The following is a 24,193-nucleotide window of genomic DNA, read 5'->3' on the forward strand; positions in this document are numbered from 1 at the left end:
TTCGCTGCCATGAGGGCCACAGCCAGTTTGAAGGGGTTATGCCCCAATCTTCGGCCATGGTGCACAGTCCCGGCCTTCCATGCCAACAGGAGCACAGGTTTTCATATTCCAGTTGCCTTTGCTGTTCTCCCATTGAAATTTCTGACACGGAAAACCCCCCATAATCCTTGGCAAGGAGGAGAGGCTTGGAGCCAGGGCCTCTGTTTTGATGTGTAGAGGGGCCTGACCTTTCTTTCAGGTCGTAAGGGTCTGATTTTACCCTTTTAAATTCAGGTTTTCCAGGTAGCGTGAACGTACGGACTTATCCCCATGCCCCCAAAACAATGAAACAAATGAAAGGTGTCGTTTTGCTCTCAGAACTTTATTTCTTTCGATTTTGAAAATTCTCACCTTTAAACTCTTTATGTTCAAATGGTGAGTAGGGCCCTGAACCTTTTTTGAAATAGCAGCCCATTGGTGTGCGAGGGGAGATATGAGGGCAGATTTTTCAGGCGGTGGGAGCTATGCAACTCATTGCTGCCCCTCTGTGAGGGGGGCTCGCCACACATACATCTCCGACGCTAGCAGGAAAGCCGTTTTCTTATCCAAGTCAGTCCAACTTTGAGATGTGGTTATAAGGACATACCTAGATTTCAGGTTGTGGGGTAGAGATGTTCCAGTCAGTTTGAGCTGGCTTGAGTAACAACAGCAACGTATCCATGACAACATGATGTGTCCTGTGGGCTGATTTATCGTGCTGCTGAGCAGATCAAGCTAACTCCCAGAAGTGGCCACACTGCCTCTTCCTGGTATGATTGTGTCCTGTTGAAGGCTGTAATGGAGGCTTATTTTAAGCTTTTTTGAAAAAGATTGGTGCAATGTGGTGTCCAGCAACTGAACTGGCAAAATTTGGTTTCAGAACTGAGCTAGATCAAAAATGTCCCCTGTGAAAGGTTTAACAGTAGCATTTCCTGCAGAGGAAGGATTGGCTTGCCTTGACAGTACTGGAGCTTTCAGACACACTTATCTGCAAGTGATTTTCTGACACTACCTGCATAGACAGTATAAACTAATCAGACTTCAGGGTGTAGAGAACTGAGAAGAATTGAGGCTCAAATACTGGGCTTCCTGAATAGTTGATGTATTATTTAAATAGTATCACAGTGATGATATTTTATAGACCTATCTTTAAAGTAGTTGTGGTGCTCAGTTACAGGAACTCTGACTGTTAAAGTGCAAGTTATTTCAGTAAAATCAGGGAAGATCTGTTTGAAAAATAGCTTGCGATGTGCATATCATATGCTAGCAAGAGAACTGTTATTTCAGAAAATTTTGTCATGATTTCATAGTAGCTGTTACACACTCAGTATATTGCTATTTTATATTCTGGGGTCATAAGTGAGATGTTGAATTCTGCCTGTTTGTTGATTATCTATCTTGTTTCATTCAGGAAAAGTATGGCAAACCATATCTAGAAGAAAGTGCATTTGAAGCACTGGAAAAAGACTTCCAAGAAGTCATCAATCTACTTAAGGAAGATAAAACTTTGGAAAAATTCCAAATAGAATATGAGAAGCTCCATGCTGTTCTGAAGAAGTCTCATGAAAATGAAAAGCGTCTCATGGAGAAATGCAGGGAGCTGAACGCTCAGCTCGTGGTGAATTCATCCAAAGTAGCTGCGCTCACAAAGCTCTCTGAAGATGATCAGGGGACTATATCATCGATGAAGACGGTAAAGTTTTGAATAGAATTAAATGTGATCTGAAACTGTTAATGAGAAACGTGGTAGTAAGAAAAGCATCTACAAGAACACTTCACGTTACATAGAGAACTAGCCGCAGGACTAAGTATAGAGCTGGCATCTCAGGTTCTTTAACCTCTGCTTTGCTACTAATTGCTTTGTTTCCTCACCCCGGTCAATTTCTGTGTTCATTTCACTGAACCAACTCTATCAGCTCACTAACAGTTTCTGTTCAAGCTTTCCATCTGTAAAACAGCAAACTTTCAACTTAATGTAGAGTTTTTGATTCATTAATATTTTTGAAGGATGGCTTGGATGTTAACTATTGCCAGATCATTTAAAAAAAAAAATCTACTTACTTGCTGAAATACAGATTGTAGACCAGGGAACTGTTATCAACTCATATAAATAAATGTTTCACAGCGTTTTTTAAAAGGAATCCTATATAGCATTTCAATATGATTTTACCAATTTACTCTGACGTGTTCTGTGTTATTATTGATTTGAACTCTGTCAAATCAAAGTGCTCGACCGGCTAAAAACAGTCGACGCTTTTAGCCTTACAGTGAGGTTTGACTACCAGAAACCTAAAGCTGCCAAATGATCAGAAGACTGTATTTTGAACTTTTGTTTCTTCTGATGGTTTAAAACCTTAGGCTGTGGTACCTAGACAGGCTTTAATTAAGCACTTAGTTGAGAAACCTCCATACCTTACAATACACTGTAAGTAAAATAAATTGTTCCAGTAAAATAAATTTAGTGTAACAATCCAGGGTGATCTACGAGCACCACAGAAATAAAGGTTCTTTGAAATTAAGTTTCTTGTCCTTCGAATTATGAAGAACATACACTCAGAGTAAATATAAACAGCAGTGCTGTCATCCCATGGCTGCAGCTTGCAAGCCCAGGGTACTGCTCAAAGCATCCTCGAGGAGGAGAACTGCTCAGAAAACCTTGTTGTTTTTTGCTGCTGTTAATCCAAACCTGGTAGGTGGGTGTCAGGAACTGCAACGATCCTTATAATGTTCTTTCTGCTATTACATGGCAATAATCTGAGTGTGAAGAGTAGCAGAGGCAATCCTTCAAGGTGTTCCCAAGCTGAGGAGACATTGTTTTAGTTGTGTAACAAAACTGAGGAGTGGAAGAGTAGGAAAACTAAGAGCCTTCCAATTTCAGCAGCTAATTTAAAGCTCAGGCAAGGTATGGCTTAACAATACCACCTACTGCTGGACCAGCTGAGAGATTTTGTAGTGGAAAAGCTGCTTGACAATATGATACTATTAGAACCGATGTGCAATGCACAACACGTGACACTCTGATCCTAGCAGTGTGCTGTGGGCCAAGTAAACAGCACTGATACTTTTCCAGTTTGGTTGTGACAATTAGTCTTTCCCTTAAATGTTCAGGAATTATTTGGATATTGTTTCAAATGTTCATGTCATGTCTTGGGGGCTTTTTTTGGTACACCCTGCACATTCCACGTTATTCTCCTTTCTGGAGGGAAGCTCCATTACAGCTGTAGTATCTCACTACAATTTTACTGACATTCAAAAAATGTGTTTTGCGAGTGCCGAAGGCAAGTGCTGAGGACAGTTCAAGTGCTAAAATAGCAAAGATGATATTCTTGAGTGCTAAATTAAACAAATAATCTGTTGCACTGTTTAATTATTTACAAATGATAGGAGAATCCTGATGGGGCTGTTCCTGTAAAAATGGTATAGTTGCTTCAAATTAAGGCCCTAAATCTTGGTGACTTGATGGGTCATCAGGGTAGCAGGTGCACAGCTTTCCTCCTTTAGGTCATTGTTTCAGATACCAATAAAAGTTGCAGAACCAAAAATTTTCTCTGTGTGAAGCCTGGTTGTAATTGGTAGGATTTGTTTAGGGGCAGGGGTTAACTACACAGAACAGTGGCTGGTAGGACCCAGGGCAATAATAACCAATAGCTGTTAACTCTGTGATGGTTGTTCAGTGCTCTGTTTTGTAGTTTTAATAAACCGGACACAAGAGTCTGCTGTTTACAGCCATATCAAAGGAGCAAAGGGCCAAGCTGAATACCAAGGGAGTACAATTCTTTTTTTCATTGATAGGGATGCTGACCCACGAGGCTGCACTGGAAGAATGCTAGAAGGGGAATTTATAGGATCTTGTACTGCCCTGCTTGGATTTACCAAGTTTTCAACTTCCAGGGATACCAATCCAATATCCTAAGAAAGCGTTTTGGTAATTCTGAGTTTCTGAGCAGTGAAACAGATGTGATCTTCTAGGGTATTTAATGAAAATAAAGTAAGGCAGTCACACTTTATGAATTATGCTTCACAATCTCCAGAGTTCCAGTACTTCTCCAAAGATTTTTGATTTATTCTAACTGCAAACATTCACTGTACTTCTGTCTTTAATTACACAACAGGCTGCAATGCATGTTACCTACCTAACCTTGTGCTGCCATTACCCAGTGATGCTGACACACCCCATTCTTTCAGTTCCCCTCTCCATTGAGTTATAATGTGAATATTCTTTCAGTGATGGCTTCTGCCATCGAAAAATGTCCTCCTCTCTACTTTGGAAGTTCAAGGAAGCAATCTGTAGATTGCTATTCAAGTGAAAAACACAACCTAGACAAAACTACAGTGAAGACCAGTTTTGCTTATGCTGAAGTCTGTAGCAAGTTCTTAATTATATTTTTTGTATTAATGGGGCCATCATCTGTGCCTGCTCACCTTATTGATGAAAATTAGTTTTACTGATACAAATGCAATAAAATTGTTTTTGCACATTGAAAGCAAGGTAAAGTTCAAAAAACACAGCTGACGGTGACCTGAAATCACTGCTTATCTGAACGGCCTCACTGACTTCAGGGGATTGCTTTTGCAAATATTCACCAGAACAAAATATTCACTGGAGCCAGTGAGACCTCTCAGGGGGCATTGATTTTATTCACCAGTTCTATCCCCCAAAACTCCAATCATAATGATTTAATTCACCAATTTTAATCACAGTCTAATCATCCAGCAGGAAGCTTTAATTTAAGTAATCATCTTTAATCTTATTTTTCATTTGCATTTTTCTAGAGAAAGGTTGATTGCCTCTTATTGGTTGGTAAATCTTGAAACATGTACATTTACAGCTATGTTTTATGCTTTTCTGCCTGTCAATATGATACATTATGTCTTAATACTATTATTTCAGCCTAGCATACATTTATTTACATTTCATAAATGAATATTTTAATATAAGATAATAATGAATGAAAAATTTATTATTTACTAGAAGATACTTAATACTTTATGTGTGACCACTGCTGCTTTTGAATGGAATTTAGAACTCAGAATGTATAAAACATTAAAAAATTGACTTTGGTATTTAAAACTCTTTAAATACACTTGATACATAAGTGAAAAACTAATTTTTAAAAATTTTGAACTAATTTATTAAGTAATTAAAATACTGTCTGTAGGTAGTAAATTTAATTTACTATAATCTCCTTTAGAATTTCTGAACAAGGAAAGCCCACTATTTAACTAATTATGAATAGGCTGAGGAAAAAAAAAAAAAAGAGCAAACTTTCCTGATTTTTAAGCTTCAGATGGTTTCTCAAATTTGGATATGCTGAACCAGTTGAATAAATAAAAAGAAAATCATAGAATCATAAAATGGTTTGGGTTGGAAAGGACCTTAAAAGATCATCTAGTTCCAACCCCCCTGCCATGGGCAGGGACACCTTCCACTAGACCAGGTTGCTCAAAGCCTCATCCAGCCTGGCCTTGAACACTTCCAGGGATGGGGCATCCACAGCTTCTCTGGGCAACCTCTTCCAGTGCTTCACCACCCTCTCCGGGAAGAATTTCTTCCTGATATTTCATCTAAACCTCCCCACTTTAAATTTAAACCCATTACCCCTTGTCCTGTCACTACAGGCCCTTGTAAAAAGTCCCCTCCCAGCTTCTTTGTAGCCCCCTTCAGGTACTGGAAGGCTGCTTTAAGGTCTCCCTACTTCATTCTAAAGAGGCTACAGATATTATATTTTTTGTTAGCTTTTCAGCAAATTCTGGTAGCCTGTCACTTCTGCTAGTTCAACAGCTTGAATTTTTAATTTCGGCAATAAACAGCTAAGTACTACATTTATTTGATTTAAGAGAGTTCAATAAATATACTAACAATATACCACAGTATAGGTGTAATCATTTTGACTTTAGTGTTGGATAGATTTTTTTTTTCAGAACCAGAGATTTTGATTTCAATAACTGCTAGAAACAATTTAATGTAAATTCAACTATTTGATACTCTTCATTGTAGAGTGTTTTAAAATTTTTTTGCCTGCCCTATTGTCATATGATGCAAGTAGGAGTTGACAGGGGTATTATGGCCTGATGTAATGATGCTTCTGTCTGGTTTTGCTTGGGGACACCCTAGAGTTGATGAAGAGCTGCACAGCCACACTTGTAGTCTAAATCTGTACAAGTCCATCAAGTCCAGAACTCCACCAGGACCCAGCTGAGATAAGGCCATGCGAGAGAGGACATCATGCTGTGATCTGTAGTTCAGAGACTTCTAGTGTCTAAAGTAGTGTCTTCATTATTGACTGAGTCTTCAGGAACTTTTCCAATCCAGTCACTTTATGAATCTATGCATTTTTTTAGCACATGGTTCCAGAACCTAGCTAGGAATAAGCCTGCTGTGTGAATCTTAAGGATCTGATTCAAGGGAGAGAGATGCAGAGGAAGTTAAAATATCAAGTGAACCCTCCTCCCCTATGTTGTTTGTGGATATCAAACCCTGGGCTTGTGAGAGGCACGAGTTTGTCATTCAAGTAGTTACATGTGCTGCAATTTGGCGTGACAATTATGGCTTGTCTAAATACATAGTTAAAATATAAATACACAGATGAAAATGAACAGAGGGAGAAAAGCCCAGAGTAATATTTTTTTCTCATCCAAATCAAATTGGATGTTCATTGTCCTAACAGCTAGTAAGATCTTTACAGACATGAGTGAGCTATTTAAGTAGATGGTACCTTTATGGGCATTGAATCCTCAGTATATTTTTAGATATTGGTGGGACTCATATGACCAAAACCTCATAGAGTGAGACTGGATAATGTTCAGATCTATGTGTTAAGGAAAATGTGTTAGAACTTTCATGATGTAAAGTGACATAGCCTGAATAGCTCAAGGTGTTTGCTATGCCCACATGCAAAAGAAAAGACAACTGGTGAAGAAAACTGTGGTGAATCGAAGTACTAAAAGGCATGAAAAACTATTTTCTTAATTAACCGAAATGTAAGACAATGAATTGTTAATTTGTTGTTCCTTTCATCCCAATTTAATTTAAATAATTGTTTTCCATTTTCTTCCTAGGAATTGGAAAAAGCCTGGAAAATGGTAGATACAGCCTATGAAAAGGAACAGGCAAGGAGGGAAACTGTTAAATCACTTCAAGAGGAAATTGCACGCTTAACTAATTTAGTGGAGCAAGAATATGGACAATCCCTGGGACAGGAATACAAGTAAGTTTTCCCTAGGGAAGGGGAAAGCCTGATCTGATTTTCCATCATTCTACACTTTGTTTAGCCATTTAGACACTACAAAGACACTGGAAAACAGAGAGAAGTCTTTTCTGCCTTTTACTTTTCTCATGAGTGTACATTTATTGGTCTGTGTGTTTATGCAGTGAGCAAGTACAGAATCAGGCTCTGAGTGAGTTTATTCAGCATTGGATTAAGCTGAGAGATCACAAAAAATCAATATTATGCATTTTCTCCATACTTGTCATATTGTTTTATCTGACTAGCATCTGAGCATACTCTATCTTTGAGAATAGGATCCTGTCAACATTTTTATGTATGGTGGCAGCAGCGTCAAGTAGATAAGTCAAGAATGCAGGAGACCTGATTTTTCTTCTGTTCCCAGCTTTATTATAAGGCATTATCATTGGCTGTATTCTTGTTTGTATTTTATATTTATACATTTTCAAGACTGTGTGTTTTTTTAACTGAACACTTATGCAGCTACTAGCACAGAGAGACTTAGTCTCAGGTGGAGCCTCTAGCTGCTAATGTGCAACTAGTAATGATCCTCAGGAGCTGCTCAAAAGCCCTCCAGAAGCTAGTATTTGTTGTATCAGGTCCTCAGACTGTGCTCGTGATGTAAGATTAAGTGTAAACTCAAAAATGAGATTAAATATATTGACCCTATGACGTGTGCACTTTCTATCGAGATGGCTGACGCATGGCCCAGCTGGCTCTGTCTTGAAACTTTCACACTCTGTAAGGCATTTATTTACATTATGCATTCAGGATATGTATGGGACATGCTCATCTCCCCATGCACTGTATGCAGGCTGCATAAACAGGTCTTGTGTCTGTGAGCACGGCCTTTATTGTGCTCAAACATTTCCCTTGCAAAGAATGTGCCAGCACATAGACCACCTGTATGCATGAGAAATCCACTCCTTCAGCTTTTGTCCCTGAAATATTCTGGACTTGTGTAACAGGTTTCGTTGGATGTAAACATTGGTCATTAAGCCTTTTCCTAGTATAACTTTCCCTAGAGGCAGCTCTCTGTGGCTGCTTTTTGCATTTTCCTGCAAGAGCCAGGAGCCATTACTTTGCCAAGATGCCACTCCTGCCATTTCCAGCTGCTGCCCAGGCTGCTAAGACCTGCCTACTTACAATTTCTTCTTAAATTACCCTGTATATTGCCCTGCAGTTCCATGCTTCTGTCCCGTAACAAGGCCATGGGACTAGACAACTCCTTGGCAGAAGTGCAAGGGTGTGCCTTTCAGCTCGGAGTTGAGACCCTATAGTCTTTTAGAACTATAAGGCTGGTTTTTAAGGTTGCGTTTGAACCCGCACTGATTGGACTGATTTCAGACTGTAAATGTGTCCGATCAGGGAGTCTGTGTTATTCTGACATTAGATGACCGTAAGACATAACCCAGTTGGGTGCCCAGTCAGGTAAGCTGCAGAGAGACTGGTTATGACAGTATAACTTTTTTGTTTCCCTGGCAAATTTGGGCAGAGAAGAAGGAATTTTTTTCTCTGTTACCTTTCTGGGAAACTGAAGGTTTCTTCAGATCAGTGAGGTTGTGATATACGAAGAGTGATTTATTGGGCTAGGTTAGCTTTTAAAACTGCCTATGTTGACGGTGACTACAGTCACAGTAGATAGTGCATATACTTGAACTGACCAGCAGAGCCTTAATCCGAGAGGAGATTAAAATGAAGCAAATTACTTTTAAACTCCTTTTCCTCACAAAAGATTTTGCTCTGGCATAGGGAGGAGAACAGAAAGGGCCTGTGACACTTTTTGACTATTATTTCTTTGCTTCCAGCATCCATGATTTGCTAAAACTTAAAGAAGATGTAACAAAGGAGCGAGACCAACTCTTGTCAGAGGTTGTGAAGTTACGTCAAAGTCTGACTCAAGCCACAGAGCAGCAGCAGGATACAGAGAGGGCGAAAAACGAGGTGGATCAATCCATTATGCAGGTCTGTACAGATCACCAGGTGGAGATTTTAGGCTTTGTCCTGCACCCTTCTTCACTCTTGCAATTGATCTCCATTGACTAGTATGCTGCTTCCCGTTCTTTCACGTCTCAAGGAGTTTCAGCAATGCTCAGAAAGAAGTCTATTGTGAATGATTTTTATATTTGTCTCTACTTCTAGACTATGTCCTTTGCAAAGTGTATTGTCATGTACCACCTGCTTCCGTAGCTTCCCAACTGTGAGGGAGGCCAAGGTTCCTTTCCTGAATCACAGTTATTTTCCATACTGGGGATGTGGGTTTTTTCTGCACTGTAAATCCTGATGCCTCCAAAGAACCACTTAGAACATAGACCTGGAATGGGGATCCTAGGTCTCTTGCTGTTGGCAGTGGTTGTCATAAAGTGCCAGTTTTTAAGAATGTAGAGCCGATTAGGCTATTTTCTCCCCTACTCCTTATGGGAAGCTTTTTAAGAACCTCACTTTTCTAATGGTTAAAGATCTACTTTCTTCTTCACACTGATTCCTGCCTATGTTTTTTCAGCTTAAATGATTTTTCACCTCACCAGTGTCTGCAGAAAGCGGTCATATTCCATCTCAGCTTTGCTTTCTTTGTCTCCTCTTTAAGCTAGCTTCCTTGTTTTTCTGGCCATCTGAGCAGACAGTTCTTCTTTATTGACCAGCTTCCTTTACATGTGTATAGCAGCTAGAGAAACAGAAAACTGAGGATTAATAGGATACCCACTGAATGGAGAGAAAGTGCAAAAGGATGGGAGATGTGATACAGAACTCTCATATGTCAAAATATAAAAACATACTAATGAGGAATAAAATAATTTAGAGCAGAATATAAATAGGGGCTGGAGCAAGGCAAAAGGAGAAAGGAAAAGCAGAAAAGAACACTTAAATAACAGAGAATAGATGGAAGCAGCATTTAGCTTACAGTTTTTTATTAATCACCAATAGGAAAGTAATCATCAGCCTATGTTTCATGCACAGCACTCATTTCTGTATCTAAAGCAGATGGTTCAGAATGAATTACAAGAGAATATAAATCTTTGGTTTTCTGACAGCATTTTGAGTCTGGGAGAAAAGAGAGAGGATTGAAACTCCTGTCAGAACTCACTGAATTTTGCCAGCCTTACTCTTCTGATATTCACTTCATCAGCCCTTAAATTAAGAGGATTGTTACAGCATTTTTATCTACCTCCTATTGTCCCAGTATGAAGTTATTCTCTATTTCAGACTGCTTAAATGACAATGTCTTTTTGAAGATGCTGTTGAAGACCCAGTCAGTTCTGGCAACTTTTCATCTGTGGGCTCAGAGGTAGAAGAATCTTTAAGTGGAGATTCAAATTCTGGTCCCTGACTGAATATTTCCATGTGGAGCACCCTCCTGTGTGTCCTCTCTGCTCATTCTGCTCCATTACAATTTTGGGGAGTGAGAGAGCAGAAGTCACAAGACAGTCTATTCAATATGAGAGAAAGCTCCTCTTCTAAAGTTCCCACAAAGGAACTTTGTGAGCAGGAGGATTGAGAGCAGTTGTGAAAATGAACACTGGTCTGACATCTCTCTTTCCTTTACTCTCAGTGTAATAGGTGTTTCTGCTGGTGAGATAGAAAGTCAAAATAAAAATCCTTGAAATACATCATCAAGCCCAAATTAGTTTTAACGCTGCTTTCAGGAAGTTCCACTTTACAAGCAACTTAAAACAGAAAATACATTTGTGCCGCAGCATCTCCAGAGGAATGCTTTAATGTGTGAACTGTATCAGGCCCTTCTGTGTGAGTGAACTGACTGGTGCTTAACAAATTCTTGCCATCAATGAGTAGGTTCCCTCATGCAGGATTTTTTGCTCAGCCACTAGAGAACTTATTTAGTTCTGAGAAGATCTGGCGTATTCCAAGCAGTAGTGGGTACGGTAGTATACAAGCTGTTGTTTGCAAAATCAAGATAGTATAAGGAGAGGTGAGAGGCCTTGTTTTCCTGAATAAAAGGCAGCAGAACTTAAACTTTTGTCTTCTCCAATATTATAGCTTCAGCAAGAAATCCAGCTGCATCAGAATGAGGCATCACGAGAGGCTCGAAAGAAGGAAAAAATGGAGAAGGAGCTGAAAAATCTTCTAGCTGAAATGGATAACAAGCAAGCTGAGATCAAAAATTTACAGCAACATATACAGAGGAACAAGGAAGAACAGCTGAAAATGGAACAGCATCTGAAAGAGCAGAAGGTAGGGTACATGGTGCACTGCATTCATCAGGTCTAAGATTAGGGTCAGATGTCAAGTAAGACAAAAATGGATTTTCCTAAAGGCAGAGGGAGGGAAATTATTGTAAGCAAGTAAATGTTACTAAATATTTATTTTTATATAAATATTACTTTAACAATAGGTAAATAAGTAAATATTGCTGATAGATTTCAGACAGATTTCCTCACAGAAATCAGTAGTGGATCACAATGATATTGTTAGAGATCGTCTTGAAAAGGTCAGAGCAAATGAGCAAAGTCTGTGGAGAGCATGGATGATCTCATGATAGTAATGGGAGAACACCAGGTTGGACTTCTGACATGTATCGCCTGTTTTGCCACTGATTCACTATGGTGGCATTGATAAAGTTGTTTTACTTCCAACCCCTTCTTTCTTCTCTGAGAGTCACAATAATTTTAATCTACCTCTCAAGCTTGTGGAACAGTTTCTGTGAAAGGGCAGAGAACTGTCTTCGTAAACCTTTTTGATTGATTTTCCCCATTCTGTTTCTAAAAACTTTATCTGGAAATGTCCTATGTACAGTGTTCTGCAAGTGTTTGAATTTTCAGGTTTTCAGTCCATTTCCCCTGACTTCGAGAAACTCTCAGAGAAGCAATTTCTGTAAATGGCAGGGAAGATCTCATCACTGTAAAACAGTCCTACCTCAGGGGAAACTTCTTTGGGAGTTGTGTATATCTTGTAAATGTATGACTTTTATGGCTTTTTCTTCCCTTCAGGTCACTGAATTTGTGAAGGTGGAGGTCTGTGACAATTCTTTTGTCAACACAGAGTCTTAGTAAAACAGTTCACAAGAGATACAGAGAAGACTTGATTTCTCTGAATATCACTAATTTGATGCAGTTTTGAGGGCAGCTCCGTGATCTGCCAGGACAATCACATTGTTTTTAAATAGGATATCCACAATTCCTGGTTCTGTTCCATTCTTCCTCCTCCCTTTCAACCTTCTGAAGTGCAGATTTTAGCAGCATTCAATTGTCCAAACTATCCTGGAGATGTATAGTTCACATAAAGTGCTGTGCACAGGCTAATCAATCAGACTACTGCACTGCCTTTGTTGCCTGTCCTGGCTTGAAGGTGGAGACACTCTCCACCATCTTTTGCAAAAAGTTTGTCCAAAACACAGGTTACCCAGCTGTGCAAGAGACTGCAAGAGAAGGTGACTCAGCTACTGCATGTCATTGGGTTATTGTTTCCCAGCTGAACTGTAGTTGGCTGTGATGCCTGCTCTTATTCCACTGAAATTTCTAATAAAATATCCTTGCTTGCATGACAGTGAAAATAGTCTGATACAGCTGCTATAGGCTTCATCCCACCCATGTCCAAATTTCAAGAAAGAATTGCCTGAAACACTGTGTTGTCCTGACATTTGCAACACAAGAAACTGTATTCCTTGTTTTTACATTGTCTTTGCTTCTGCATGCATTCAGAAGAAGATGATTCCATGTCTCTTCCTTTACTGTTTAAGGGCATAGTACGTATTGACTTCATCAGTTTATTACTTGCTTAAAGTGAACAATATGAAGATTGTTCTTTCCACACTTATGGAGTAATATCTATTAAGGGGAATCCCATCAAGCAGAAGAAAAGACTGGCAGCTGCAGTATTGAAATATATGTTCTCCATAGAAATCATGAAACTGCAGTTCCAGGCTTTTGACTCAAGACAAGTCAGAGAGGAAAACGGTTGTGTCCTGGTCTCAGCAAACCATGTACCCAGAGCAATGTTATCAGCATATTAATGTAGGATTTACTTGCTAAGAACCCAAGATTCCCTGCCCTCTGCTGATCGAAGTAATTTGAATCTCATACTCATTTTCACTAATTATGCATAGCAAGTTGTTGTGTTATATGAAGCTTGCCAAATGCTTAACAAGTAGTCAAATATTTATCTACCACCTGCAAGAGAGACCTGCTAAGCTCCCAGAAAAAAATTACATTGGCTGTGTTATTCATTAGAAATTATCATTTCCCCTAGTCAATATGAACATGTATCACATTTCACATCAGTAATTTCTTCAGCAATGAAGAGTGGTTTTTAAGCAGGCAACAATCTATAGCAGCTTTTGTCTTCTGAGGAGATGGAAAGTTCTGTCTTCATGTATATGTTGATATTGTAATGAGATTAAAAAGAATTAATAGGATTGTTCTTTAATCTAACAGATCTTGAATGAAAAAGCTAGTAAGGAACTTGAGCAATTTCAGATGAAAAATAATAAGCTCATGCAAGAGAGTGAGCAGCACAGTGTGATGCTTCAAGAGGTGATGCAAGACATGCAGCAGAAGACAGCAGAACTGAAAGTAAGTACCAGGAGGTGCATCCATCCTACCAGCCCTATCACTCTGACAGCAGTCTTACCCCTTGGGACAGGGATGACCTCAGTTCTTGTACTGATAGTTCTCTATGGGTAGATTTGGTGGAAATCTAAGGAGTTTTTAGGAATCTGGCTGTCACTGGATGCCATTCTTTCTGCGGTACCGTGGTGCAGTCTCCAAACCTATCACCTGACAATGTAGCGCCTGTCCTGCTGGACAGCTGTGTTTCATAAAACAGGTAACTCAACATGCCCAACACATTGTGTTCATAAAGGATGCATGGGACTTCTGACAACCATAAGGTCTTCTTTCGATTGCGAGATCTTCACATAAGAGCAACAACTTTCTTACAGTGATTAACGTAATTAGAATGTTGCCAAAACCCAATGAAAAATGTTAATAAATTATAACAACAGTGTCCTGAAATAGCTTCCACTGAAGGAAGTTGCTTCCAACACTAAAAATTTTCCACCACAGTATCGGTTGGGGAAGTTAAACATAAGTAATCAAGGTGGTATTTACTTTCTGATCTAGATCGTTTTACATTTAGCCTTTACCTTGCTTAGCAGTTGTTTTGTACCACTCAGAAGCAGGTGAGTTTCAGTTGGGAAAGAACTAAATGATTCATGCATATGCTTTTTAGGGTACTTTGAGAGCATTTGTGAGAAAGGGTAATGTATAAGTGTTAGATGTTATTACTCTCTCTACCGTATCTTGCAGTTTGTATCATCATTGGGGTTGAATGCTAAACATCAGAAAATTCAGGTAGAAAATCATCATCTTATCAAGGTTTAGTCAAGTATAACCAATTCACCTAAATAAAAAGGTTGTTTGCCAATAGAGAGCTTTTTGATTTTTAAATGAGAACTGCTAGTCAGAATGATAAATCTAACCACTGACAGATTAAAAGCTCAGTTCATAACTAATGTAACACAGAAGATTCTGATTTGGATCCCAAATGGGCTGTATGGTAGGAGCTTGTTTTCTATTGTACTCAGTTAGGCAGTCTGGAAGATATTTGCTTACCTATTTGAGAAACAAATTACTGTCTTTTCCAGGTTTTCTGGTTTTACAATTACTTCTAGCAATACCAAAATTATTTAAAACTTCACAAACAATGTGTTCAAATGTGACTTACATTTGGGACTCTGGAGTGCTGAAAGGAGGATTTTGATCCTATGATCTTATCCTAACTTCAGAAAAAAGTAATGAAACTTGTAGAGTTATGCACTCAGACTTCTGCGAACAAAAAATAGAAGATACTGCCCAGTTAGTAATGAAGCCAATTGTTAAAGCTTCTAAGAGCCCCAGTCATGATGGGAGATGCCCTTTTTGTAGGCACTGGGCTTGTGGCTTCATCCTACAATGTGCTGAGTATCTCCACTATTGTCTTGGGCAACCTGAACTATGAAAGTATTCATAAATCTGTTGAAGGTTATTGTCAGTAAGAACTGACAGATTCACATGCTCCCAGGGGATACTCACACAGCAGGATTCACCACCTTACAGAACCAGTATCTGAGGCTCTGAGTGGAACACCATGTTCTGTGATGATTGTAAAACCTAACAGTGGCACTGAATTATATGAGGGAGTTATATTTGCTTCTTAAAGGAAAGAAAATTTTCTGTTGTCATGATTGGTTGTGTTTCCTGGCAACTAGTGCCTTAATTCTTATGCAGTGTTTTGATTGATTATTTTCTCCTCTGAATAACAAACGAGAGAAAGCCTACATGTTGTTTTTTCTTTAAAGTCATAGGTTATGGAAGAGATAGGGGTAACGGATACCTGCTATTAGGGATGTGCAACCAGACCACACTACACATATCTTTCTCACATAGTCACTGTCGCTAATACTTCAAAGGAAATTGGACTGAGAGCAGCCCTGAGGAGAAGGACATGGGGGTGTTGGTTGATGAGAAGCTTAACATGAGCTGGCAGTGTGTGCTTTGTTTAAATTATTTTTAATATTGTTCAATCAGCTAATTATCTTCTCTCAGTTGACCCACAGCACATATAGCTTTGCTTTCTGAATTTCATGGAAAAAGTATGTACCAAGTGCAGAGACATTTTCTTTCTGTGGGTACTTTCTCTCCCCTTTCCTTGTTGCCATCCTGTAGGTCAGAGATGATGAAGTGACTCAGATGCGCCTTGAAATATCACAGCTGAACAAAGTAAGAGATGTTCTCCAGAATAAGCTGCGTGTTGCAGAGGAGCAAAAGGTTGAAGCAGAACATCAGAGAAACACCCTAAAAAATCAAATATCTGGACTGGAGAGAGGTGAGTGTCTAACTGATAGATGGATCTGTCTTCTGACTCATAATTTATTCGTTCAGGGTACATCCTCCTGTTAGGGTCATTCTCCTTTAGTGTCTTGTGTGAGAGACTGTAAATGGCAGTTAGAACCTACAGCAGCATTTTAAAAACCTTATAGGCTCACAGAATCTTCATAATGTAGCGTATGTGTGGTGAAAATAGAACTTGGTCATGTGCCGATTTGTGGCATGTCATGTAGGGAGTCATCCCGAACGCACCCTCATTGCTCCTGCACTGACCTATGAGAGAGAAGCAATCTCAGAGCTCACTGAAATCAGGCATGGTTAGGACATGCTTTTTTTCCCTGCTTTGATTCTGCTGAGCTACAGCCTGGAAATGGATGCATGGAAGTGAGCTGAAAAACTTAGATCTGGTATGTTTAGGACTTCGGTGGTCACCATGGATACTAGAGCTGTCCAAGTATTGAATTTGACTTACTAGCAGATCTGGAAAACTTTAAGAAGGCACTTTCAATATTTTTGCCAAAGAGAAATTTTGGAAGAAAATGCCTTTGGTCTAATAAAATATTTTGCCTGACTTTAAACCCCCCAACTTTTAGGGTATTTTTTTAGAATTTAAACTCACCTTTTTCAAACTTTAAAATGCAATAAAATTTCAAAATAAAATATGCTTTGGAATAAAAATAGACATATTTTCTAAGTGATTTTCAGAAAAAATGGTTTTATTTTTTTCTAAAATAGTATGATGAAGCTGACAAAGACGAAAGCATTTCTGAAAATACAACTTCTTTGTGGTATCTTGGTTTGAACACGCAAATACAAGAAGTCCTCATACCATTAATTACTGTGCCTGAGTTCTTCTAAGTACCCAAATAAGTATTAATATCAAAGCTGATACCTTTGCAAAACCTAGTCTCAGCTAATTGTACTGTTCATGTAATGTTAAGGTTTTTAAAAAGTCCCTGAAGTTGTTTCTGCATTTGTAGCAGCTGTACTGTTTGAACCCAGGATTTATTATCTTTCCTCCTTTTCTCTAGATTTGGAGGCTACCAAAAAGCAGGTGGAGATTGACAAGAAAGCTATAGATGATCTTATGAGGGAAAGGGATTTGATAAGCAAGGTGAGCTTGCATTGGTAATACTGATAAATGAATCTCACGGCTTGAGAATGAAATGTCTGTAGTTTAAACACTCACAGCGACACAGAAATGTTGCAGAATAAATAACATTAAATAAAGAATTCAGAACTCCTTAAGCAGATGCTTACACTGATTCTTTTCTGTGCATTGAAATAGTAGTTGTAAACACACAAAAGTTTTCTACGTTTTAACTTATAAACTGTCAGGGAGTTAAAAAATGCTACATGTATTCACCTTTATGGCAAATCCTTTATTTGATATCCAAAGAGTTCATTAAATTTGTGCTTTTACACTGTAGAATATGAAGTTTAATGTGAATCTAGGCAAGCTAAGTCTTTGCTACTGAAAGAACAACCCAAAATGCTGTAGCAGCTTGGCAGGCTGTGTTAATACTAATGCTTGTTTTTAGGTCCATTTCTCATACTGATCATTTTCATCAGCCCAAGGTTCTTGTACTGCAGGATAGCATCTCATGTTTATGGACATCCCTGAAGTGTAATCCAGTAAATTCAGTGCTAAAAGATGATTTCTGTGGTGCTTTACTTGGCATAGATTCACTGTCCTGTGTCCTGACTCTAGCACAGGCTCAGATTTTGCAGGTAACAAATACCTGTTTTGTACAGGGAAAAGAATTTCAAAGTGGGACCAGAAGGCTGATTTTGTAAAGATGGTATGCTGGAGTTTCCTGTTTAATCGTTAGGCATAATTTTAAACCAAGCTTGGTTAATTTACAGTTTGAACTTGCTATTTAGGGCATGAGAAGGAAGGGTATTTGGCTTTGTTGTTTATTTTACTGGCTATTGTCATGCTTTACAATCTAAATGCCTTAAAGTTGGTAAGGTTTTTCGACTCATTAATTATATCCACTTGTAAACAATCCTATCAATTTTTTATCCAAGTATTTCAACTGAACATATTAGAAAAGGGGTAATAACATTGGGAAGTCCATAATCCACTTAGATAATGGTGTGTTTTTGTCACAGTGGGGGCAGTGTTGCTTTTCAGCTTGAGTCATTATTCTGTGTTCCCTGTAGAACTTGATCAAAGCTACCAGTGCCACTCAGAAGCAGATAAATTTGGTGAAGCTCCATGAACAGTCGAAGAACAACTTAGAAGCAGAAATTCAAAATTATAAGAATGAAGCTCAGAAACAAAGGAAGATTATTTGCCAACTGGAGAAGGAGAGAGATTGTTTCATCAATGAAAGCAGTGAGCTCAAACAGAAGGTAGGAACAGCTTTGTGTGGAAATGGTTCTTTCCTGTCTTATTCTCAAAACTGTAAGGATGATACATTCATTTCCTAACGTGCCAGTGGGAGGAAGCTTAGATCAGTGCTCTTCACACAATTTACAAAGATTTCTTATTGCTGGTGTCAACTACTCTTTCAGGTCTCTCTGGGGGAACCTCATCAAGGGGTGTGCATTTTATGAGAGACTTGAGTACAGCCATATATTTCTCTTATTCAGCAATCATTTGAGAAATGAAACTGGGCTGGAGTTCAAACCAAGGCCTCTGACTTCTTATCCTTGAGTCCCAAAACTGAAACTATTGTATGCACTTGGAAATTACACTTTGACTGCTCTGTCTTACCTGCAAAGGACCTTATCTTGCGTACTGCTGGTGTCCTTACATTGAGGCCAGTGAGAGCTGACAGTGCTCGACATAGAATCACAGAATGGTTTGGGTGAAAGGGACCTTAAAGATCATCTAGTCCCAACACCCCTGCCATGGACATCTTCGTAAGAGACTTGGCATTTTGAAGGATTGCTCCCAGTATGTGAAGACATCTGAGCATGTTCAAGCTAATCTGCAAAACAGAAGTTTTCCAGGAACAGCTGCAGAGAAACACTGCACAAAATTTGTGTTGCCTGCTGCCCATTATTATGTACAACTTTATTCCTGACAGTATATTCAGGAACACAGTTGTAACATGTTCCATTAATTGCTGAAGATCACATTGAAGGGCCCTCCAAGAAGCTTATTGATTTACTGTGATGGGCTTTTGAGCTGTTTCAACCCACAAGTTATTTGCTATCTTTTCACTTTAAAATGATCCTTTCCAACTTCATGTGACCAGGGGCTTTAAATAATTTTTGGAATGGTATATGGTCCCTTGTTGGGAATACTTTTGTCATTTTCTTGGAATAGTATTCCATGACAATGAGATTTGTCTTTGTTGCAAAGTCATATTTTGCATCTTTCCCTCATAGTGCATTTGTAACAGTATAGGTATGAGTTAACAACATTGTAAAATAGGGCCAGGGAGTAATTCATAACACTCAGAACTACAAGGATCTTGCTTTCAGTTCTGATTAGGGTTGCTCACAATATTTTGAGGGTGAAAATAACAAATGTTTGCTTGTTTCCTTTTTTTTCCCTTGCTACTTCCGGTGCAATTTTTCTGTCACTTCATGTAAGGCAGAGCCTCAGTAAATGGGTTATGACACTTGAGCTGTTTGTATAATGATGCCTGTGTTGTGATTGCAAGTTTCCGAAGGACTTGCACGCTTCTGTGGTTCATTAAAGGGTCAGTTCCCGACTCAGCTTGCAGGAGAAGAGCAGCAGGAACAGTTCTGAGCACAGGAAAACGTGAGACAATAGTCTTGTCCTTGCAGAGGTTCTCTACATGAGATTACTCATATTTTGGAAGAACAAGGCAGGGCAAAACACAGGGTAGAAGGATGACATAGGATCAGAATTATTATATCCACTAGGTAATATTTAGGTTCACTGTTGGACCTATGCAGATGGGTAACTTGAGAAACTGTGACAAAACCAAGGAGAAATTTCTCAACTGGTAGGGAATGAGCTACTGATGGACAGCAATCAAATGGCCAGTCCATGCTCTTCTGCCATCAAGCCCTCTCTGAAGGAGCTCACTGCACACCTTCTGAATTGTGTGAAAGCTGGTAAAGAGCCAAACCCATCTAAGTACAAAGACTTCTTGGAACTCCTGCAAGGCAAACAGAGCCATGCTGGCTCTGAAAGCTGCCTGGTTATTTACAGCAGGACAGAAGCTATAGAGCTGCAGAATTCCTCTTTCCAAATCATCATTTACTACTGAGTAACTGATGAACAGAGTCAGCAAAGTCATATCCACAATAGTAAAAGGTTTTAGTGTTGAGAATTTGTGCTAGGCTTGTTCTTCTAATTATTGGCCTGGCTGACTGCTCATTTGTACACTTTTTCTGTGGGTATCACTTGTTGAACAGTCTACTTTTGATTAGCCAGCAGAAATGAGAAAAAAGTCTGGGTCTTTGCTCTTTGTTGTGTAGCCCATACAACTGAGCTACAGATAGTAGTAGAATATTTCTTTTTTTTAATTTAAATTCTTAGATTATGAAATCTTAGTTTCCCTGTGGAAGGCTTAGGCTGCTGAAAAAAGGTGGTGAAGTCTCATCTGAAGTGTTCTCTGACTGGATCTTATGAGAGGTCACAAAACCAGTCTCTAATGTGTTATTTTTTTCAAAAAGAGACATTTATGTTGTTAAGTTTACAGTACAACAATATATCCAGGAAAATTAAAAAATATATTTCCTTTTAAAAATGTGCATAATCATTTGGGAAACTTAATGCTCAGCAGGCACACCATGAAGATCCTGAGAGCACTTCTCACAATGGTTAAAGGAAGGTAAGCAAATAGGGACAGCACCGTTACGGAGATCTAGGATAGGTTCACTGAACCAAACAGGTAACAGGCAGTAGATGACAATTAAGCATAAATATAAAAAACTGTGAAGGTACAGAAGACAACTATGAATATCTAATACTTCATGCTTGTCTTTGCCCCCTCATTGCCAAATCTGAGAGGTATAGTATGCTATCAACTAAATCAGAAGTGAAAATGCTCAGCCTCCCACAGGACTGTGCTGGAAAACATCTCATGTATCATTTCTGTATTTATAAGGGGAGATTTATGTGGGTTTAATCATTCTTGAAAAAGCAGAGTCAGCATCCAGCCCATGAACACAACTCAGACAACTTGGTCCACCAGCTTATTGCACTTACAATGTATCAAAACCAAGTAAAAGACTTAGAAATGCAGTGACCTACTTTCAAATCTTGCCCCAGCCTATGATCACCATAGTGCAGATAGAAAACATACCTTACTGATTTCTTCTCCCTGCTGTTACTATTGGCAGGTTGTTTTAAGAGAAAAGGAAAAGGCAGGAGTGGGTTATATACAGGGACTATGTTGTGGTATTGGAGTGTAAGCAGTTTCTGGGGTCCTCTGCAGTCAGCTATAAATCTGCTGGAATTGTATTCCTGATGCTGTAATAAAATTTTTCATATTTATCTATGCCTTATCTTCGAAGTTGGTTGGAGGTGCCTGGCAGAATGGTCAATTAATTCATCTCCTGCCCCATAGTTAGACCTCAGAAGGCTTTACTGCTAAGCAAGGGAGAACATTGTCGACTGCAGACTTTGCAGTTATTAATTATTTGATGTAAACCTTTTTTTTCTTTTTTTAAATTCTTCTACTTTGACATATGAAGATAAATCTTAGCTCAGAGTGCTACCTTCAAAAACAGTCAGGAGGACTGGGTATGAAATGCAGTTGTAAATGGGCTTCTGGATTTTGTCCGTGTGATTCCTCAGCTTTTTCTTTCATGCTTGATGTTTTTCCTAGCTTTAAGGGTGGCATTTTTTTCTCCCATGGGCAATGGACCTGAAAAATTACGTTCTTGATGTGTGCACTTAGTTTTCTTTTTTATTTCTTTCAATCTTCTTTCTTTGTAATGCTGGATTCCATTTGAATATAGCTTGTTTGTTCTTCTCAGTTTTCAGCTTTGTACAGCAGGAGAAAGGTTCTTACATTTCAAAAAAATAGTTAGGAAGCCCATCATAATTATTAATAACTATTTGTATTTTTATTCATCTAACATAGTAATTCTGATATATTGTTATGGTGGTAACTGTTTAATAAAGGTGTCTATAGAATTTTGTATTTTCATTTATTGATACTGCATGGGTTCATCTTCTTTCTAGGAAACTCCATTCTCTTTAAGTAATCTTCACATCATTATTTCTAATCCTTTATAGAAGCAACTAAAGGTGATTATATGCTTATTTAGATCAAGTGTAAGTTACACTGACTTTGTTATTAGTGTAATTATATATCAACAGTTTGTGATTGTCAACAGTTTGTGATCGTATGTTCATTAAAGAAAACTTGAGTTGTTAGAATACAGGAGTACACGCAGACCTTCTTGGGAAAACATATTTTTATTCATCTTCTAGAGGTGAGATTTAAAACAACACACGAAGTCTAGCTTTGCTCTATAAATAACCAAAGGCTATTCTTGACAAAAGCTGTTTATGTTGATTTTTATTGAACCCACTCAGTGGCAATATTTTCAGTAGCTTGTTTTTAAAGTAAATATGTGCACATCTGTAAGTTTTAGTCTTGGACAAAACCTAGATATCAGATTAAAATAAAATACTCTCCCAAAGAAGCAATCCAGAAATGTTAAACTGGTACCTGGACTGAAGCAATTTTTAGCTGTAGCTAAAACTTCTTATCACGCGGATTTGATCTTGTCATCTTAGAAGAAAATCACAAACTCTGCCCCATCTTTATAATCTTTTGATGATAGTTTAATTGTGTTCACGTCCTTCTTTCTGCTCCAGGTCCTCCAGCACCTGAAAGATATTGAAATGCGGGACATGCAGATCTGTGACTATGAGATGAAAATAGAAGAGTCTGTGATTAAATTAAAGAAGCAACAAAACAGCTGTGAAGCTATGAGAACAGAGAAGAACCTGTACAGGAAAAACCTGATGGAAGCTAAGGTAGAAGGATATGTTTTTCCTTGTGTTTCTCTCTGCTCTTGCTGTTTTTTTCTGATCTAATTTTAATTTGTTAAAAGGAAAGATCACTGGGTAAATGGCAGAAGTGGCTTTTTCATTTATGTGTGTTTTGGGGAAATTAACATTTTAGGTCCCTGACAATTTATCTGGAGAGTTTGTATTTGGACTTGAAATAGGAATTCAGTCATCATGTGGCAATATCTCTGCTGAAAACCACGCATAAAATCACGGTACACTGGAGCTACAGAATCATAAAACCATATCAGAGAAGAAACTTTTCCCTTTCCATCCTGGCTCCACTCTGTTCTGTCCCTTTAAGAGTTGTCTGCCTGTATGGGAAATAGGGTATAAGAGCAATAAGATTGCCCCCTTAGACCTGAATGTGTATGCACAGAACTGTGAATCGTGATTTAGAAAGCAGAAGGAGCACTTTCCCAGCTGAAGTGGAATTTTCTGACAGAACTCAATGCTTCCACCTCACTTGTTCCTTTCAGGGAGTGTAATTTTCCTCAGATAATGATTCTCTCCATTCATATCTCTTCCTTGGGGATCTCACTAACAATATTAGAGGAAGAGAACAGATCACTTAAGGATACACTCTGTTGCTCTGATGTAAAGATCCAAAATACTACACAAATCCTATTGCAATTGACAGATTGGGACCTTGGATAGCTGTGACTTACAGCCTTGGGTTATTTCAGAATAAGGATTTATGTCATAAACATATATAGTATGTTATGAATTTATGCCCTGGTTTGACTAAGTAGGTGTTTTGCTTGAGAAGCAGGTGGGACTGAACTGAATCCAACTGTTGTTGGATAGGAATTTGATCAGGAATGAACTATTTTGCCATTTATGTGGGACACTTTACTTGAGCTTTGCCTGCTTCTCATCACTGGAGGTGGTGTTGGGATTCTCACTGCTCCCAGACAGTCTTTCAGCAGAAATAAGGGTGAAAAATTGCAACACTAATGATTTTTAATAGTTTTTTGTTGTTGGGGTGTTTTTTAATTCTCTCTTTTTTTTTTTTTTTTATAACTACAGATATGTGTAGTTATAAATAGCTGGCAGCTATGTGCCAAGTAACAAAATGAAGTGATGTACTCATCAGCTTTTTCAGGTTTTGAATGTTATATGGTGGTATATGGTTCATGGTTCCAGTTGTTAGAGGCCGGTATTTAGAC

At 38.6% G+C, this 24,193-nt stretch overlaps 1 protein-coding gene across 1 annotated transcript in view; it reads left to right on the forward strand.

The window, feature by feature from the left end:
* The first annotated feature begins 1,432 nt into the window (after positions 1 to 1,432).
* The window catches only part of CFAP58 (cilia and flagella associated protein 58), a 56,387-nt gene continuing 33,626 nt past the window's right edge, over positions 1,433 to 24,193 (forward strand). The window contains exons 1-9 of the mRNA XM_010159209.1: positions 1,433 to 1,711; positions 7,078 to 7,226; positions 9,053 to 9,209; positions 11,241 to 11,435; positions 13,634 to 13,771; positions 15,905 to 16,064; positions 17,098 to 17,180; positions 18,233 to 18,424; positions 22,830 to 22,991. Of these exons, the coding sequence (XP_010157511.1) occupies positions 1,601 to 1,711; positions 7,078 to 7,226; positions 9,053 to 9,209; positions 11,241 to 11,435; positions 13,634 to 13,771; positions 15,905 to 16,064; positions 17,098 to 17,180; positions 18,233 to 18,424; positions 22,830 to 22,991 (1,347 nt within the window). The 5' untranslated portion in view covers positions 1,433 to 1,600. The remainder of the gene's footprint in view (positions 1,712 to 7,077; positions 7,227 to 9,052; positions 9,210 to 11,240; positions 11,436 to 13,633; positions 13,772 to 15,904; positions 16,065 to 17,097; positions 17,181 to 18,232; positions 18,425 to 22,829; positions 22,992 to 24,193) is intronic.

This window comes from Eurypyga helias, unplaced genomic scaffold (assembly GCF_000690775.1).
Source record: "Eurypyga helias isolate BGI_N326 unplaced genomic scaffold, ASM69077v1 scaffold7699, whole genome shotgun sequence".
Lineage (NCBI taxonomy): Eukaryota > Metazoa > Chordata > Aves > Eurypygiformes > Eurypygidae > Eurypyga > Eurypyga helias.